Raw genomic sequence first — 20,429 nt, 5'->3', positions numbered from 1 at the left:
ATGTTACATGGTCCTCACCCAAACCAAGCAATTGCCTCTTTCCCAGTATTATTGGATTCATTCCCCCCTATAATTTCTTAAAAGCATTTAGATTCACTCCTGCTGTGACAGGTTTAACACGGCAACCCATAATCTTCAGCTTGTATTCTTAAACAGCAGCAACGAATAAAGGATCTTTGAAAAATGTTTGTAGGCACCAAGAACTGAAAAGATGAAATCCAAAACTTAAGAACCAGCACCTGCTACACTAGAGGCTGAAGGCCAATACATTAAGTATTAATTCATTACGTTAAGCAAGGCAAAAAAAGACAGAAAACCTACATGTTTTCACACTACACATTTACCTGGCCTTCTGCATGTTTCCAAGGTCTGTAGATGAGGTCAACTGGAAAGACTTCAAGTCCTAGCCCTCTCTGGACACCATACACCACAATCTGCAAGCCTTTACTATCACGAACTTGAAATCCAGGGTGATCTAGTTCATAGGTTACTTCCTTGAAGTTCAAACTTGGGTTCTGCAAAGATCATAAAAGATAACACCACTCTGATACATTCCCAGTGATTTCTCCAGGAATCAACATATTCAGGGTGGGGCCATTTTCAATCAAAGGGGGAGGCTCAAATTTTTTTCACATTGTTCTATCCTCAGAGGGGGAGGGAACAGCCTTCACCTTCTCCAGTAATGAAGAAGAATAAGGGCAAGCAAGCCATTTAAGATGGCTGAATTTTCTGATTTCTAGTTCTAAAATAATCAATGTCAAGAGAAGGTGTTACAGTGGGTGTACTGTACAAGTGGCCTAGATTCAAATGCCCCTATTTCATGAAGTTCAATGAATTTCAGGAAGTGACTGTTGGGCAATCACTCTCTCTCTCTCTCTCTCTCTCTCTCTCTCTCTCTGCCTAGCCTACCCCATAAGACTGCTGAGAGGGTAAAACAGCAAGGGAAGGCAGCAAGCAATCATGCTTTCCTCTGAGTTTCTCAAAAGAATGGTGGGATTAAAAAAACAGCAGTAGCAGTAACATCTTTGTAGGAAATCTACCACTTATGAAGCAGCCCTTGGCTTCTGACATGATGGCATTTTTTTCAGAAGGGTCACACAACAAGATCAACATACCAGTTCTTTAAGCACATCAATCAGAACCTCTACATTCCACGAATGAGTCTGCGTTCCATCATTTTTATCTCTTCCATCACTCCAAATTCCACTACCAGGAGCTGAGATGGACTGCAAATTAAACAGGTAGGCACAAGTTCAGATTATTTCCAGTAACATCAGATAATGTACAAACTGACAGAGGAAATCAGGAAACAAGTGCAACTGGAACAGCAGAGTTAGCATTTTGCTCTTACTTTTTACTGCTCTTGTGGCCTGCAGCTTACTGTTAGACAGTCCTAGAGTCTCTGATCACAGCAGAGGGAAACACTGAAGATGGACTGCAAGCGGACTGCCAGCTATGTCCACATGTGCCTTAACCAAACCATAGTTTTTAAACTATATTTTTATCAGGACATTTACAAGTTTATACATAATTATATTGGGAAAACACAAATAAACCAAAGGAATCGAATATCTATGTCCCACCTTTTTGCTGACCCACACAACACCAAACAATAAAGCAAATTTAGCAGCAGCAGTAATACAAGAAAAAACACAAAGCAATTATATAAAAGTGATCAGTTAGGAGTTCATAAAACAGGAGCTAATCCATAGAACTGCAAACAGCACTTCGATATAACTACCATCAAAATAATAACACCTTAAAGCCATATTCAAAGTACAGTAAACCAACAAACAAAAACTGGGTCTAGTGATAAAAATCAAGTGCCTCCTGGAATGAAACAGATTTCAGCAGCTTCTAGGCCTGAAGTGAGGGCGTGGCAATCTTCTTAGGGTAAGAAATCCCAAAAGTTGTGAGCCACCACAAAAAAATGCCCTGCTCCATGTGCTGACTAACCTAGCCTCTCTTAATACTGCACACAACAAGGCATTAGAAACAGACTGAAAACTTCATTTTCCTCTTGAGAGTTCCCACACTACTACTACTTCTTTTTTTAAAAGCCCTGTTCTTACCCCATGAGCAGTGTCATGAGATGAATGCAGGTCCTTCAACTATCAGATCCAAAATTGTCTATTTAATACATGTATAATCAAGTCTAGAGAGTTGCCTGATATGGTGAAGCTTCTAGTGAGAGGTTCTCAGCAGCTCTGCTAAGATCCTTTTTAAGTGAAATGAACTTCTACAGGCAGGGTAAAAAACACAAAACACCCAGCAGTTGCCAGGCAGGGGGTTCTGGGGACTGCCCCAGAAAATAACAAATGGCTCAGGGGTGGGCATGCTTCCAACCCCCCCCCCCAAAAAAATATGATTGCATACAACTGGCACATTTTAGCAGCTGCCTGTGTGGCGGTAGGCGGCCTAAGAGAACCAACACCCAGCTATGACAGCAGCATCAAGTCTTACCACTGGGAGCAACTTCTGCCCAGTGCAGCCATCTCAACACAGTAGCTCATAACGTGAACATCTTAGCATCCAATGCCATGGGGGTTCCAAATGGGAGCTTCAGGGACCAGTCAAGTCACCTACTCAATTTTTGTTTAAATCAAGGCAACTAAACATGCAGAGCTAGAATTGCAAAATCTCCATACTCAAAAAAATGTATTCGACTAGATTTCCAGTTACATCACACAGCACCACTGACCACTTCAGCCACTCACCTGTAATGGAATACCATCTGCCAATCCTGAGTGCGTTCGAGCCATCATTCCCAAAACCCTGGCCACCTGGGCAGCTGTAACCTCCCCGACACCAAACTGAGTGATGATGTTGCGACATTCTTCCACGCTGAAAAGACAAGGTACACTGGTGTGCAACTGTTTCACACAACATGAGCCAATTTTAAGTAATATTACCAATGGATGTCTCTTCCAGTACTTCTCATTAGAAGCTCTGCACTCAGCAACAATACTAAACCCCACTGTGTAAAATGAAGGTTACATGACTGATAATTTTTTAAGCTTCATGGCCAGTTCATATTGGAAGATGCTGCCACGGAACTCCTGACAGCCCTGCCCTTCAACATATCCCCACCACCACCACACATTCTTTCAAAGGACAAAGCCATCCGGTGCTTTAAGGTTTTCATTATTAAGCCTGATTCTCGGTGAAATTACCCACATACCTTGCACAAAAACCATAGCCAACTTCCTGCATGAAGTCTGCAAGAGAACTCTCCATCATTGTTTTTGCAATCCCTCCAGAATCAGGCAGGATCCTGTCCATTAGAATGTCCCGTTTTTCAGGGTAGAGGAGTGGTGCAAGCACCACAGGGCAGCGTTCCTGGGGAAAATCTAAAAGCCCAGAGCACTTTTAGTATTTCACAGTAATCAAGGAAACACAGACCCCCCCCTTCATGCTTTTTATCATATTATAAAGCAACATATTATAAATCAAATATGTATGTATGTATGTAACACACTCCTGACGAGTAGTAAAGTGTATTTTCGAAGCTTCTTTCATCTCGTCCTCTCAAAATTAAAGTTAGTTTATCCATCTCTGCAGTCTCAAGCATTTTGTTTATCATTTCTTCTTTAGAGGGCACTTCCATTTTTCCTCCAGGATGCTGGTTGTTAAGACGCTCTAATGAAACCGGCTTCAACTCATTTTAACTCCCCTCGGCTAGCAATTATTCTGCATTGTTTTATATCAAGGTTACTCCACATGGTGAATGTTTTAGATGGTTATCCTGAAGTGATAGGCTAGCAGGTCAGCTCCCCAAAGCTTGCTGAACAAGATTCTCTCCTACAACCATACTTCTGCTCAACTCCAATAATTTTGGAATGTAATGTTAGTGCCAGATAGGGGTGTGCATTTGGCATAAACCAAGCCAAAACAAATACCTGAAAAATACCTTACCGGTATTTCCTGGGTATTATTTCAGCCAAATACAGATCAGAGAATCTGATCAGTTACTTGTATAGCTGAACCTGAATAAAGCTAATTGTTTTTTGGCTTTTATTTGGGTATATTCAGCTACACCAAATGGCTGATGGGCTCCTCTTGCAGCTTGGTTTAAATACCAAATTGAGATTGTATTTTTCTATGCTACACACTGAATAACTTGGCATATTTTGCACTATTTATGTGGAAATTATATAAAATTACCAAAATACTTTTGGAAGTAATTATTATTAGTTAGTCTGTCACGGTTTGTTCTTATTTGTGATGGTTTAAACTGAGCTGCAAGAGGAGCCAGCCCCAGCTGAGGTGGCACAGAGTGCTCAGCTCCCACCGCCCCAGCTGAACCTCTCTTGCCTCCCCGCCACACACCGATCTTGGGGCCAGCATCTTCTGCAGCACAGTTTAAACCGCACCACAGGTGAAGCCCTCACGGCCCGGTCTGTACTGCCCGTTGCACACAAATCCTGGGGCCAGTTTCTCCTGCAGCACGGTTTAAACTGTGCTGCAAGAGAAGCCAAGGTATTTTTCTTCTTGGGTCTATTGGATCAAATTTTTTTTCGGGATTTCAAAAAAAACCCTAGATCCTGGTATTGGGACTCGGGATTTTTCAGAACTACTGAAATTTTGGGGGTCCAATAGACCCGAGAAGACAAATATTGGGGTTCTTTTTTGCACACCACTAGTACCAGATACAGTCACATGCCAACAGGACAGCTGTTCAAAAGGCAGGTCACTCTCCAGAACTATGCACCTCAGCACACCCACTAGCAAGCCCAATGAAGCAGAAAGTTCAAAAAAGCAAATTCACAAGGTGAGGAGCCCCGAACAGCCTCGAGTATCATTAATACATATAACAGTGTCATTGCCTCCTAATGTCTCACTATTTCCCAGAGGTACTGTAAACTCTACTCCTCAATCTCTAACATTTTATGATGCCTTTCCATCCAAGTTAGGGCCCCTAAGGCAGCAAACAAAATCAATAACAGCAAGCTTTTAAAAAAATGTATAAAACAATGCAACAATTAAACAAAACACAAAAACAGGAAAATCCCCTTGTAGAAGGAATTTCATAGCAATGTGTCACAACCAAAAAGGCTTGTTCTTGGGCTGCCACCCATCTAGCTGCAGATGGTGGGGTTGCCCAAAGCAGGACTTCTGAAGATGACATCAATGGCATGATGGGTTCAGATGGGAGTCATCTTTAAAATATGCTGGACCTAAGCTGTATAAGGGCTTTAAAGGTCAACACCAGCACCCTGAATTGGGCTTCGAAGCAAACTGGGGGCCACTGCAGGTGGAACAGGACATCAATAATATGGTCTCTATAACCCACTCCAGTAAATGTTCTGGCTGCAAAGTTATGTGCCAACTGTAGCTTCCACACACTTTTCAAGGACAGTCCCACACAAAATGCATCAATCGCAGAAGTCTAGGGCGTGTAACAAAGGACCCAGATCTCGGAGCAGGCCAAAGCTAGTGAAAGGCACTCCTGGCCATTACCACCACCTGCTTACCAGGTGGTCTGGATACAGCAGTATGCAAACAATACCTGCTCCTTTCCTCAAAACTTACATAGATGCAGCGGCTTGGCCTCAAAAATGGGAATGCCTCTATTACACCCTCCAAAATATTTCAGTGATACTCTGGATGCGTTTCTGTTTGCATAACACCTTTCACAACCAATTTCTGGGCACTATTATATGTAGGGAGGTAAATGATAGATGTTGCATAAGACCTTGTGCAAGCAGAATGGCACTAAGTCCATTTAGGTTTCCACTTGCCCATCACTAGATTGAAGCCTGTATCGAAAGAACAGGATCCTTGTAGAAACTCCAACAAAGACATGTAGCCATATACATGTAGAAACGGGCAATCTCTTTAGCAGTTTTCTTTGCAAAGCCACAACACTTCACTTTTTACCTTCTGGATTCCCACCAGTAAGTTTACTCACACAAAAATCCCTAATTTTTGAAGCTGGGCTTTAAAAAAGCACAGTAAATATAATACTTACCTCTACGTAAGGTTTTGAGAAAAGCGTCAATCTGTTCTTGTCCAACCCCAAAGGCTCCCTTCTGCCCAAAAAGAAGATGGGAAAGGAGGAGGTGCAAGATCTCTATTGCGATGTCCTGGAAGCCACCTTCTTGATTTCCACCAACGTCTGCGTCAATGTATGAACGCAGAAGATCCGGAAGCTTCTGTTTAATAAACTGAGCCGCTATTTTTTTTTAAAGAAAGGAAACCAATAGTTAACTGAATTGAATTGCTTTTAAAAAATAAAAATAAATAAATTCTATGGCTTGTCTAAACTGCACATGCTCACTGCTCTTATCAGCATATAGTAGTTTGGCACAGCAACAACAGTTACATGCCAAGAACAGCCTGTCAAGAGACTGCAGCTCCACCCTGCCTTAGAATACAAGCTGATCTGAGAGCACTTGAACTCCCTGACTTAGCTCCAATCTCCAACACACCCCTTCAGAAAGAAGCCAGAAGAGGCTGCCAACAGGCTGGCCTGAAGCTCCTTGAGTGTGCTTATAAATTGCTTCTTTTACTTGTTCCATACTGACTCTACTTGAATCTTGTTTGCACATTCACCCTGATCCAGCTACACCACATCCACATCCTGCACTGTGCCACAATTAACCTCTCATACCAAGGCAGTGCTTTCAACCTGATACCCACATGTTGGTTCAGGAAATTCAAGGTTAGGGAATTATTCTCTGAACCAAACAAGTTCAAAGGCCCCTCATTTAAGTGGGAAAGAAAGATTCTGGATCAATACATCCAGTTCACAGATGAACGCATGGGCAGAAAATACGCTAAGCAGAATGCTAACAGCGGGAGGGGGTGTTTCCTGATTTCTAACTGATTTCAGAGTGTCAGGTGGAGAAAGCTGTGTGCTCCAGTTAGTTAAAATCTGTATTCCACTCTTCCTTCAAGGAGCTCAGGGCAGTATATACAGGGTTCATGCATGCCCAGGAAAAGATTGTTTAGCTACATGAACAGAATTACATCATGTAATCATTAGAACAGTATTATAAAACGTGATCATTCTCTGGGTCATTGAGGCCGAGGCAGGTTTCTCAGGTCTGAGGATGTAGCCCTCTAATTCTGGGTTCATGATGAACATTCTGATTTTCATATAAGTGGCAACACAGAAGAGAGCTCCAGTTACTAAGTCCTACTGCTACTGCATGCATACACAGACCGGTACCAATTTCTCTTACCAAAACCTCGTAGATCTGGATTGAAAGAGTTCAGCAACGCAAGACCAAAAATGACCTATGCAAAATTAGGGGAAAAAAATTAACAGCACAGTTGTACATTCATAATATAGGGGTCAGTAGCCAGTACATAGATTTAGCTAGAAGTACTGGACATCATGGGACCACCACCTAGTCACCTGCCCCAGTCCTCCTCTAGTATCAAGCAGCAAGTGAGACTGCTAATCGAAAATATCAAGATTTAGACCAGGGTTCCCCAACATGGTGCCTATGGGCACCATGGCACCCTCCAGTACTTCCCCCACTACCCGCTGAAATGCTCAGAAAGTGGATGAGGTCACTGTAAGACAGGGCTTATTACTGGCTGACCTCATTCAAATGAAAGGGTTTTTCCACAGTTGCGACTGCAGCCATTGGATAATCAAGAGTCCCAGAAAGCACTCAGGACTCTTTAGGCTTTCCCCCTTATTCCCCTTTCTTGTATCTTCTTCCCCTCCCTCACTCCCTCCCACTCCCCATCTGAGCTTTCCTTTGTTTCTTTTTATCCCCCTTTGGCGAATCTTCTGCAAAGTAAGGAGGGATGTGTTGTGTTTGGCTCCACCTCCTGCAGAAGCTATTCTGAATCCGGCTCTGCCTCTTGCAGAAGCCACTTGTAATTCCAAAGTGCCCAAAGCCTGAAAAAGGTTGGGGACCCTGGATTTGGAGGGTGATGATCATAGCACAGGTGTCAATCAGAAGATACCCAGGTTCACACCAGACAGGCTAGCAATGTGTGAGAAGTTAGGATGGAAGCATGGATGAAAACCAAGGGGAATTTGTGCCCACTGGCACCATGCCTTATTTCAACTGGTGAGAACACTCTCATCTCAGCAGCACTGCTAGATCAGATTCCACCCACAGGACTGCCAAGTTGCCAGTCCCTGGACAAATACTTAAAGAGTGTTAATATGGAAATAATTAACCCACCTCTTGAACCTTGCTTAATTTGATAACTTTGCTTAGCTGAGTGAATAGATGAGGTGATGGCTTAAGACTCTGAAAAGAAAGAAAAGAGGGCACATGAGCTGAAGTTCAAAATCTAACACAGTGCACTGCATAACAAGGAAGCAGACAATCCCAGAAAATGAATGGCTCCGCAACAGATTATCTCTACAGAACAATTAAAAGAGCCTGCATCTTATCAGCAGTATGTCCCATCGTCTTTCAAACATCTGTTCCCAAACTGACAGCATTCTTCCAAGCCAACATACAATGTCTCTGGTTTGTTTGTTTTTTTGGAATTACAACAGAAAGGTATATGAGAACCACTCAGACTTAGCATGGCTCTCTCATGGCCCTGTGTCTTGGCTCCCATTTAGGAGTTCAAGTACTGAGCTGTTCCTGTCTTGGTGGTCCACCAAGTGTCTACCATTTGCAATCTTTATATCGATGACTCACTGACCTGGCTGAAAGGTCTGCAACAGTACTAGTCCAACTGGCACCTCATTACTGTAGCAGTGAAGGTTTGAAAAGAGATGACAGAAGTTGGGAGAGAGCAGTTCTGTAAAATCAGCTTTACAGAAGATACAACATACAGCTCTGGACACTTGCAATGAAGCCTGAAGGCCAGGATGGGCTGAGAAAACTCATCCACAATACTTTTACTCTGCTGCTCCCAAACTTAGATGGCTGTTGGTATACCAACCACTTGGCTGCACAAATTCCCTGTCTGCAGTGGCACCAAAGTTGCCCAGGAACTGAAAAAAGGATGCTTCTTCACAACCTGTATTATGAGGTTCTTTGGCAAAATCATTCAGCAGCATGAAATCTAATGCTATCAACACCCTGGTGAAATGGCTCTGTCTTTTCTATTCCACCTCACAGTTTTTCCACTACACTGTCATGGTTGGGGGCTGGAAGCACGTACCCTGATCGATCTTGATCCCACTGACCTAGTAACCAGAAGGAGGGCACACTACTTTTCAGCTGATACTGAAGACAGTAAACTACTTCCTGAAAGGTCAGTTCATCAGACATTTGTTACATCAGGCACTTGAAGTATCACTAAACTCACAACAGCCCTCTAGGCACAATTCAAAGTGCTAGGTATGAATGACCTATAACGCTGGAACTCACTTAGACTCAACATACCTTAAAAACCCACTTGCAAGAAATTATCCCATATGGGGATCTTTCAAGAACAGTTAAGAGAAGCCTCTAAAATTTAGAATTCATGCATAAAGTTGGGACTAGGTGGGAGTGCAGAGGTGGACTCTCCAGTGGATACCCTTAACAATGGAATGCCTCAGCTACCATATCATGGCCAGGGGCACAACGGTGAAGTGTAAGGATGTATTCTGTTTGAACTGGTTGGTTTTATGCTTTAATGTAGTGACTTAACACTCTGACCTTTTGTCGTTGGGACTAAAAACTGAACAAAAGTGATACCTATGAGCTTCAGTAACCTCCATATCCAGTCACAGTTCTCAACTCTCCAGAGACCAAGGACACTTCCAACGCTTAATGAATGCCCCCTTTACAAGGACACTTCCAACGCTTAATGAATGCCCCCTTTGCATTTTGGCCAGTTAGCTCAATGCAGTCGCTGTCACATTTCAGGATTTTTCATTTACGCTCTCACATATCAACAGTCCCATATGAAATGCATACAAACCTTCTGATAGTGCAAAGGGTTTTCAATAGCATAGGACAGTGTCGAAATAAAGTTTGGTTTCGTAATCAGTGACGCGCACTCCTGGATCAGAAACTGAGTCTGAGAAGAAAAAAAGACTGCTGTAGCAAGGGTAATTGTAAGCATACAAAAACAAAATAGTTTGTTCAGTGCACTTCTGCAGAAAAAATGAAAGCAGGTCCAGAGGATGTCCAATCCACTTTAGCATCTACAAATACTTTCCCATCAACACTAGAGACTGTAACGCTGACCAAACAGGTCTGACTGGCCCTGCAGCAAGATGAACTGGGTGCACAAGTTTTGGTCAATGTGGACATGCCCAAAATAAACACTGCTATGGTTACAGAATTCAAACAACAGACTGGAAGTTGTTAGATGATAAATCTCCCGCGCCCCCCAGAAAACAAAGGCAAACCACAGTCTGTCGTGTTACAGAAGACCAGGATCCCATTTCTCAGCTACATAAATGTAAATACACAACATGAGAACATGCAATTCTAGCACATAAAGTTTTCAAAGAAGCACGACTGTCGAAGTTCAAGACTGATCCTCATCCTTGCTAATATAGAACACATTAACAGATGCTGCCACTCATTTTCTTATTTAGAAATTCATACTGCTTTTCTGTACTATGCTCAACGTCATGAACAATACACACAACAATTCATCTCCTTTATGCAGCATTTGTGCTCCAAGTGTGTTAAACAGAAGAAACCTAGCATTGCATTTACACCCCTCCCCCTCATATGATTTTTGCTGTAGAGGAGGCCTTATTTCTCATTCCCTTGTTTGTGGGAGCAGAACCAGAACAATAAAGGGATAGGCCATCTGCAAGACAGCTCTTCTCTTTGAAATTCCCTCCAAAGTGACCCTCCAGTGCTTAAGCCAGTTCCCTCAGCTATTACATTCAAGGAAGGCCTTTGGATGGTAAATTGCTAGAAGGCAAAGGACTTTGCTCTTACAAATAAAGTATGTTTTTGGAAGCATGATGTTGTTGGCCTGTTGGCTGTTTTAGTATATGCTAGATTTCTATTGGCTGCTTAAAAATGTTATTGCATATGAATGTCTAAGCCTCCACGGAGAGCCAGAAGTATGTGCATTTCCAGGTACCAGGTAGTGCAGCAGTTTCAAAAAGTCACAGGAGACAGATGTGCAGGACCTTCCATGACTTCCCCTACCCTTTATAATGCCTGATCTAGAAGACACAGATGAGACATTTCAAAGTGACCACACTTGGGATCAATAAGCAGTACATAACAATTTGCCTTTTTAATGAACGGGCACTGGAAAATTCGGAAACCCTTTTATGGGGACTGAGAAAGGGAGGGAGAAGATGTACAAGATAAAGATGCTTTAAGTGATATTTTGTAGAAAAATGGGGATTAATCAGATATAAATAAGTTGGGTTTGTCTTTAAATACCATAGGACCCCACGGTTTTCTACTGGGAAATATTCTTCAGAATCTATTTCTTTCTAAACCTGTCCTTATAATATTGATAACAGCAACACATTTGCCAACATGTACTGTGTCAGTCGTACTTAAGATATGAATGTCAGTGAATAACAGCATCACGGAGGTCAGCAAGATGAAGAAATGTGCAAGGATGACATTTCTCATCAGTTACAGGTACACAGCTTAGGCATGAAGGGTATGATTGGGAAAAGATATGTTACCTTTGGTCAAGCAGACAACATATTTAAAATCGCATGCAAAGTGAAGTCAATATTCATATGAAGACAAACCATAAGTGTGTTGCATTTTTTTCTAGAAGGCTGGAGAAGCACTAGCAGGCTGTTACGTGCCTCCGTTAGGTAAAGGTAAAGGTTCCCTTGCTCGAAAGCCAGTCGAATCCGACTCTAGGGTTGCGGTGCTCATCTCCGTTTCAAAGCCGAAGAGCCAGCGCTGTCCGAAGACGTTTCCGTGGTCATGTGACCGGCATGACTAAACACCCAGGCGCACGGAACGCTGTTACCTTCCCACCTAAGTGGTACCTATTTATCTACTTGCAATTTCTTGCTTTCGAACCATTACAGTCAATGGTCTCCAAAGGGTATAATGGAGAACTGATTCAAGGGTATCGGGGGGGGGGGGGCTTTTTGAGGTAGAGTCACCAAATTTGCAGCATAGCTGCTGGTGCGTCTACCTCAACAAACCCCCCAAGTTTACAAAAGATTAGACCAGGGGGACCAATTCTATGGGCCCCCAAAGAAGGTGCCCCATCCTCCATTGATTTCAATGAAGGGAGGGAAGGCATTTAAAGGGATCACGGTCACTTTAAATGCCTTCTCCAAGCTGCGCAACTCCATGGCTTAGAGAACTCCGAAGGCATTTAAAGAGATTCCGAGCCCTTTAACGCCCTTCGAGTTCACTTGCCACTGAGTCACACGGCTTAGAGAAGCCATTTAAAGGGACCACTTTAAGTCCCTTTAAATGCCTTTTACGTTTGTCTATCTGGCGCTCCCAAAAATGGCCATTTTGGATAGACGAATTATATCTAAAATCTATATCTGGCTGAATAAATACCAGAAAAATGACGATATGGTATTTTTCCGGCTCAGATTTAGCCGATTGCACATCCCTATTCACTGGTCTTCCAATAATATGCTTGTCAAACACAATGCTGAATTCAGGAAGAAGTAATCTTCTCCATCACTTTAAAGTCTCTCATTAAAATATGCTACTTGATAGCTGCTGTGCTGCCACTGGATTGGTTCAACGCACTGGCACTGCTGCCACTCCAATGGCAGAGCAGCAGAAGCCCACCACTAGGGGCTGTGTGTGTTGAGATCCACCTCTCTGGTGGCAGATGGGAGCTTATTGAGAACTTTCCCATCAATCAGCCCTGAACCTGCCATCCAAGACAACATCCCTCCAAGTGCTCATAACTCACAGCTTGTAGGCCACTGACTTAAGAGAAAGCCTTATCAAACTGACTCTATTATTGTTTTCAATTTGTTCTCTATCAGGTTCACACAGCTAAATTTATATAGAACATTAAATCACTTCTCACAGGATACTTAACAGGCAAGACAGCATACTCAGAAAGGAAAACACTGTTCTTCTAGCAGATAAGCAGGTTGCTTACCAGTAACTGGTGATCTTTGAGTGGTCATCTGTGCATTCACACCAATGGGATCTAGTGCGCACGCGCTGGATCAATCAGTGCTGTAGCAGTGCTTTAACAGATTTTAGCGCCCAACCCCCCCCGGGCATGCGCAGGAACCCCACTGCGCATGCCCAGAGGAGGTGGGTGCAGACATCCCGCCAGTTCCTACAAACCACTGCAAATCAACCCTATTCAAAAATGTAGAAGCTGACAGCAGCGGGGAAGGAGGGCGGGTGGTGTGAATGCACAGATGACCACTCAAAGATCACCAGTTACTGGTAAGCAACCTGCTTATCTTCGTCGTGGTCTCTGTGCTTCACACCAATGGGAGATTAGCGAGCAGTAGCCTACCTGGAGGAGGGTGCTAGCAGGCCTTTTACTACGTAGCCGAAGACAAAACGTGACGCCCCATGTTGTTACTGGTGGTGGTACAGACGTCTAGGGCGTAGTGCCTGATGAAGGTGTTAGGCGTGGCCTACGTGGCGGCTTTGCAAATATCTTGCAGTGGTACTCCCTGGAGGAAGGCAGTGGAAGTCGCGACAGCCCTGGTAGAATGAGCCCTGATAGGGCCAGGAAATGGCTGTTTGGCGAGTAGGTAACATAGGTGGATTAGATCTACAATCCATGATCCCAATTGTAGGGGTTTGATTGCTGTCGCTTTGAGAATATCATCTCTTGTCTGTCGTCGGAGAAATTTGATCACAAAAAATTTGATTTGATGGAACAAAAGCAGGATTTGCAAGAGAGGAAGCTATTGAACCTTCAAATGGAAAAAGCAAACAAAACTCTCAGATTCCAAGGGGTGACTGAAACGGCAGGAGAAATTTTGAAAGATGTAGCAGCTGAGCTAATCGCCTTATCGCTCGGCAGTTCACCGGCAGAAGCACATGCAGAGATCGAAGTGACATATCGGTCTTACTCTAAATATATCAAGCGAAACAACCTGCCGGGTGAGATTGTGATCAAATTTCTCCGACGACAGACAAGAGATGATATTCTCAAAGCGACAGCAACCAAACCCCTACAATTGGGATCAGCAACTATCAGGGTCCTAAAAGACGTTCCATTTGAGGTCAGACAGAAAATGTTTGCTTTTTCCATTTGAAGGTTCAATAGCTTCCTCTCTTGCAAATCCTGCTTTTGTTCCATCAAACCAACTTTTTTTCTTCAATTTTTTAGCATCGTGTGCTGTTTCTTTAAGCTTTTCGTCAGTTTGGATCGATTTCTTCACAAGCTCGGTGATCTGTTGCTGTTGCTTTGCCATACTTTGGTTCGATGCAGCCATTAACTGGTTAAGACCATCGAGCCTTTCATTTATGGGCCGGAGTAGCTCTGATAGTGCGGAGAAAACATCTCCTTCTTCTACCCTCAGACTCTGAGAGCCTCACCCCATTTTTATTCCTTTTCCTCGGACGCTGGCCATTTTCCGCTTTGTTTACACTAAAGAGTGCTTTTTTCACACTTCTTCAGCAAGTGTAAAACTTATCCGTAAAAGCAGTTAAGTCTCTAGCACACTTGAGTGCTTTCTGTTCTCCTCCCCCCGTCTCTTTTAGAACACAGTTCCGTTTGTTTACGTCCGGGATTTCTCCCGACGCCGCTGAAGGTAGGGGGGGGGAATCAGAACTCACTTTTAAAACTTTTTCGCTCGCCTCGCTCTCCGGTTCATTGACGGTCTGATCACAGACACCTTTTAATCGCGTTTCATTCGCTCACCTTCTTGCTTGTTCCGATTGGCATCAGCTATGCTCGGTAAAAACCGAGCCTCTCGGGGGGTGGACCGATTGGGGCAAGAAAGAGCGCCTCAATTCCTTACTGAGGCTCACCTGGGGGTGCCACTTGAGGTGGCACCCCTCCAACACCCCTGGAGCGCGGAATGCCTCCCCTGTTCAGGAGAGAGCCTCCGCCATCGCTGAAGCCACAAACCGGAAGTCCCCCTTCCTTATCCGAAGGTGCTGAATGCATTTTCTTGGATTTTGAGGAAGACGTTATAACCATGGAGTTTGGCTGAAGGTGGGAGAATAGAAACTCGGCCTCTGAGTCTCGGACCCTGTACATGTGGTCCAGTTTTCTTGTGGAAACAGGAGCGGATGAAGGTTTGAGCCATGGAGACTTTGCTGCCTGTAAAGGAACTGAGGACATAGGGAATGCCAAGGTGGAAGATGTATCCAGTTGTACAACATCGGAAACTGAATCCGTTGCTTGCGGATGTTGTTGGACGACAGAGAGGTCTAAAGAGTGGGCCATTCTTTTTACTAGATCAGTGTACGAAGTGAGGTTGTCAGATGGAGATACAGGTAAATCCTCCGCGACATCCTAATTTGGAGACGCATGGTCAGGAAAGGTGTGAGCCTCAGAAGCTTCCGTATCTGAGTCCTCCTCAATGAAATCAGAAGACTCGTGTTGTTCCGTGTGGACCGAGATGTCTTGTTGACAGACTACGGGTTTTATTTGGACGACAGGAACGACAGGTTTTGGTTCCACGGTATGATGGGACAGCTCAACTGCAGGAGGACGTGACAGAGATGCTGAAGGTCTCGACTTGTGAGGAGCCCTAGACCTATGAGTAGAACGAGATGAATAGCGATACCAGTCAGAATAGCCCGCAGAAGTCAACCATGGCATGGATAAGCAACTGTCTTTCATCCCACGCCATTGTCCGCAACTGTCTTTCATCCCACGCCATTGGTGGGGGGGGCAGGAAGACTCTTGGGGAGCGACTTCTGGTCCATGGACGTCTGGGAGACACAGTAGTGGCGTGTCTGTTGGAGTTGTTCCTGTAGTCACAGGTGTCAATATCGACAGACTGAGTGTGCAGACGTGGAGGGTGACGCTGCGTGTCACATAAGGCATATCAGTGCCATGGATTGATGTCGGGAGCGTCTGATACCGTCGATGCCGACGAAGTCGAAGGAGCAGGAAGAAGAAGAGAAGAAGAAGAGATTGGATTTATACCCCGCCCTTCACTACCCAAAGGTGTCTCAGAGCGGCTTACAAACTCCTTTCCCTTCCCCTCCCCACAACAGACACCCTGTGAGGTGGGTGGGGCTGAGAGAACTCTGACACAAACTGCTCTTTTTCAAGGACAGCTGTGCCAGAGCTTGCGACTGACCCAAGGTCACATCAGCAGGTGCAAGTGGAGGAGTGGGGAATCAAACCCGGTTCTCCCAGATTAGAGTCCGCACACTTAACCACTACACCAAACTGGCTCTCAGGAGAAAGCTCTGCACCCATTTGGTGACTTAGGAGCTCCGCCATGTCGATGTCGGAATAAGGAGGCTCCGTTTGGTGGACAGGGGAGTCCAATACATGGATGGTCGGTATCGGTCGGGGGACTTGGGTCTCCGATATCGATACTGCCGGTGGAGTGGGAGGCACTATAGGGGCATCACCCAGTGCAGGCACCGCTTCCTTCCCCTTCTTCGCTGCCTTAAGGGACTTGGAGGTGCCCTTCTTCACGGACTTATGCTCTGTAGTTGCCTTAGCCTTCTTCTTGATTGGCGTAGAGGCAGACGATCGTGTCTTCGATGTCGAGGGCTTCGGTATCGGGCAGTCGACATTGGAGGCAGGTCTCGATGCCGGAGCTGTCGATGTAGATGGTCTCTCCTCCATCGCTGAGGCAGGAGCAAGGGCCGATTCAAGCAGCGCTACTTTAAGGCGCGCAGCGCGATTCTTCCTCATCTGGTTGTTGAAGCGAGCACAGTGACGACAGGACTCTGGCTTGTGAGACTCTCCAAGGCAAAAAATGCAGAGGGTGTGATGATCGGGAGGAATGAGTTTGCTACCACAACGTTTGCATCTATTGAAAAAATCCTACTTCTTCTCCATAAGAAGAGAAGTGAAGAAAAAATGGTTGGGGGGGAGGTGTGGCCCGAAGGCCTGAGGTAAATTCCCCTCAGAAGAAAATAAAGGTTTTTTTTTTAGAGGAAACAACTAAAAACGAACTGAAAGCGAAAAACAAGTGAGAAAAATAACTCAAAAGAGCTGTGAGACGAAGCTAAAAGCGAGGCTAACAGCAATCCAATCAGACCGAGAAGGAAAAAGGTCTTTCCAATGCGGTGGTAATAAAGGAACTGGCGGGATGTCCGCGCCCACCCCCTCTGGGCATGCGCGGGGGGGGGTTCCTGGGCATCCCGGGGGGGGGGGCTGGACACGAAAATCCGTTAAAACAGATTGCTACGGCGCCGATTGATCCAGCGCGTGCACACTAGATCCCATTGGTGTGAAGCACAGAGACCATGACAAAGATCCCATGTTACTCATCATCCCATCCACCAAAAACGTTTATTTAACGGGGGGGGGGGAATGCATTATAGGAATTTATATGTCTGTAAGTCTTCTGTAATGTGAAAGATCTCCAGTTCTTCTCTTGAGGGCAAGAAAATACATAAAAATCAGCACCAAAGCAATAGAGAGACTTGTTAGGTTTGCAATCTGGCAGATTTACGGACAACTGAGTCCTCTTATAAATGTCTTGTTTTAGTTTTTCCACTGAAATTCTCCCTGCCCAACCTAGAGAGAAAGGGCCATTGGGTACTTACCGAGAAGGATCCTTTTCCGCTGAGATAAGGAGGACATCTTAATGGGTGTTTCCCACCCTATCTGTAGGGAGGCAGGAACCAATCTTTTACTTCCTGTCCTCTTGGTGGGATACACCCCTCAACTCAGTTCAGGAACTCCCAGAGGCAGTAGGTAACAAAGCTCAGTAGCACTGAATCATAACTTGGTTTAACTGTGAAAAAACAACAGAACAAGAACCAAGAGAAAAAACAGCAGGGACAGGAAGGAGTACTCAGCTGGGTATAGGAAGTAGCAAGTTGAAGTAGAGATGACGATGACTCGGGAGGAACAAGATGTCCTCCTTATCTCAGAGAAGGACCCTTCTTGGTAAGTACCCAATGGACCTCCCATAGAAGTGTCCTCATCAGTTGGGTGGGTCATCATCCTTATCAGTCAGAACTTGCTGCAGGATCATCCTTATCAATCAGAATTTGTTGCAGGATTCTTCGGCCAAAGGCCACATCAGCTGAGTCATAGACATTTATCTTATAGTGCCTAATGAAAGTGGAGAAAGACGACCACGTGGCTGCTCTGCAAATTTCCTCCACTGTGGCACGGTTTATAAAGGCTGCATTTGCTGCTCTGCTACGAATGGAGTGAGCTGTGATTCCTGGAGGGGGAACCAGCTGCTGAGCCTTGTACGCTTCAGAGATACAGGCCTTGAGAGTAGAGCTAATAGTAGCCTTGGACCTCTTGCAACACTTATTAGGCGGGGAGATGGAGAGGAACAATGATTCTGTCTTCCTAAAGCCACTAGTGTGATGGAGGAAGATCTTTAGAGCTCGTTGCATGTCTAAGGAGTGCCAAATCCACTCTGTAGGATGAGATGGATTTGGGCAGAAGGATGGCAGGCAGATCTCCTGTGACCCAGGAAATCGGGAGTTCGCGTTAGGTTGAAAGGTAGGGTCCGTAGTAAGCACTACCTTGTCCTTGTGGAACATGCAGAGCCGTAGGTTTGCTGAGAGGGCTCCTAGCTCTGACACCCTGCGTGCTGAGGTCACTGCCACCAGAAACAATGTCTTCATACGTAGCCACTTCAGCGGAATCTCCTTGATGGGCTCGAAAGGAGGCCTTGTCAATGCATTGAGTACCACATTTAATCTCCATGTAGGAAATCTGAGTCGTGCGTGGATCCTGGAGCACTGCCCCTTTAAGGAAATGGTGAACATGAGGATGTCTTGAAAGCCCCCAGCTGTTGGAAGTGGGAAGGACCATAGCCAAGGGGCTGCCACCTGGCGCCTAAGGGTAGAAGCCTTCAAGCCGGAGTTGTGGCCATCCTGCAAGAAGGCCAACACATTCCTGATACTGGGCTTCAAAGGATCCACATCCTTCCTTCTGGACCACCTAACGAAGACTTTCCAGGTGGTATTGTATATTCAACTTGTGGACTGTCTTCTAGATGACAACATAGTACTCGTCAACTTTTCAGAGTAGCCAAGTCTGAGGAGTTTCTCCCACTCAATTGTCAAGCGGTCAAGCGAAGCCATCCCGGGTCTGGGTGCCAGATAGGTCCCCGAGTCAGCATGTCTGGAGAGACTGGCAGACGAAGGGGCGGATGTAGGGTGAGATTCTGGAGTTCAGAGAACCACAGCCTCCTTGGCCAATATGGAGCCACCACTACAATTTCCGCTTGCTGTTCTCGGATCCTCCTCAGGAGCTTTGGGAGGACTGGGGTCGGAGGGTACACAAACATGAGCCTGGATGGTCACTGTGACACCAGGGCATCTGTCACTTCTGCCCTGTGGTGATAGAATCTTGTGAAGAATCTGTGCACCTTGTGGTTGTCTGGGGACACAAAGAGGTCCACTGCGGGGAGACCAAAGCGACACATAATCAGGTTGAAGAAGTCCGACTTCAGTGACCTCTTGGCCTGGACCCATCAGAGTGAGCAGGATTACTAGGCTCCTCTGCGGGGAATTTTGGCTGCAGCTCTAAGACGGCTAAGGTCTTAGAAAGTAGATATTGATAGTCTTCAGGTTCTGGAACCTCTAATTCCTCCTCCTCATCTGATAGAAAGTCCCCTTCATCTCTATCTCCCAATTTACTGTCCCCAACTTGTGAAAGCTCCCAATGGGAGTGGTCCCACATGACAGAGTAATGGTTTTTTCTAGCTGCTTTGGTAGGCCAGCAAGGCCTTTCCTCCTCTGAGAAGGCTCTGTCTAAACCTGAATTGGAATAGTCCTTTGTGTGAGAGAGGGGGGCAGTTGGGAGTCATCCTCGAGGGGGGGAGGGCGTCTGGCAGAAGTTGGAAATTTCCTCCCGCATAGCTTGCCTGAAGACCTGCATTAGTTCAGGTGAAATTATGAGGTTCCCCTTTTTTGGGGTTACCCATTGGTGGTTCAGTGTTTCCTCTGTGGTCCATATTGCAGATTTGGGCATTAGGAATATCTTGCCCGTCTTCAATGTCCATAATCTGGCTTGTGGAAGCAGCAACAGCAGCCCTGCAGCCTTCCCCCGCTATCTGTGGGGGTCTCCGACTTGCTGCCTAAATGGCACCTGTTCTTGCTCCCGGTTGTGGGGGGGGGGGCTGAAGCAGGTGTCTTCCCTTTTATTTTTTTTGGGCTGGGCAGCTGCGAGGGAGGCTTCCTGATCACCCTCGGAGAGAAATCTGTCGGATTCGCCCTGGTCTGACATGCTCCAGCTGGAACAGCAGGCAGGACAGAGAGATAGGGGGAGGAACAGCCAGTAGCTGCAGAAAGGTGAAGGGCAGGCAGGAGGAGAAGAGAGGAAGACGGTACTAGGAGGAATGAAGGAGGAGTGAAGCTGGTATAAGGAGAAATGAGTAGTAAAAGGTAAAAAGGCACAAGTGCTAACTTCGTGCTGCTCTCCCTACTGAGGTAGGAACAGAACTGAGTTGAGGGGCGTATCCCACCAAGAGCTCAGGAAGTGAAAGTGAAAGATTGGTTCCT

The 20,429-nt window shown here is 45.4% G+C and overlaps 1 protein-coding gene across 1 annotated transcript in view; it reads right to left on the bottom strand.

Moving 5' to 3' along the window:
• LOC107125682 (CCR4-NOT transcription complex subunit 1-like) overlaps nt 1–20,429 on the bottom strand; it is a gene marked incomplete at its 3' end in the record, with an annotated part of 80,171 nt that overhangs the window by 35,052 nt on the left and 24,690 nt on the right. The window contains exons 4-11 of the mRNA XM_015429133.1: nt 9,838–9,936; nt 8,151–8,219; nt 7,188–7,242; nt 5,972–6,175; nt 3,182–3,350; nt 2,718–2,844; nt 1,116–1,226; nt 345–515 (exon numbers count right to left, since the gene is read on the bottom strand). Of these exons, the coding sequence (XP_015284619.1) occupies nt 345–515; nt 1,116–1,226; nt 2,718–2,844; nt 3,182–3,350; nt 5,972–6,175; nt 7,188–7,242; nt 8,151–8,219; nt 9,838–9,936 (1,005 nt within the window). The remainder of the gene's footprint in view (nt 1–344; nt 516–1,115; nt 1,227–2,717; nt 2,845–3,181; nt 3,351–5,971; nt 6,176–7,187; nt 7,243–8,150; nt 8,220–9,837; nt 9,937–20,429) is intronic.

Source organism: Gekko japonicus, unplaced genomic scaffold, assembly GCF_001447785.1.
Source record: "Gekko japonicus isolate JY-2015 unplaced genomic scaffold, Gekko_japonicus_V1.1 scaffold2256, whole genome shotgun sequence".
NCBI classification, from domain to species: domain Eukaryota; kingdom Metazoa; phylum Chordata; class Lepidosauria; order Squamata; family Gekkonidae; genus Gekko; species Gekko japonicus.
This window is presented reverse-complemented; position numbering and strand designations above follow the sequence as displayed.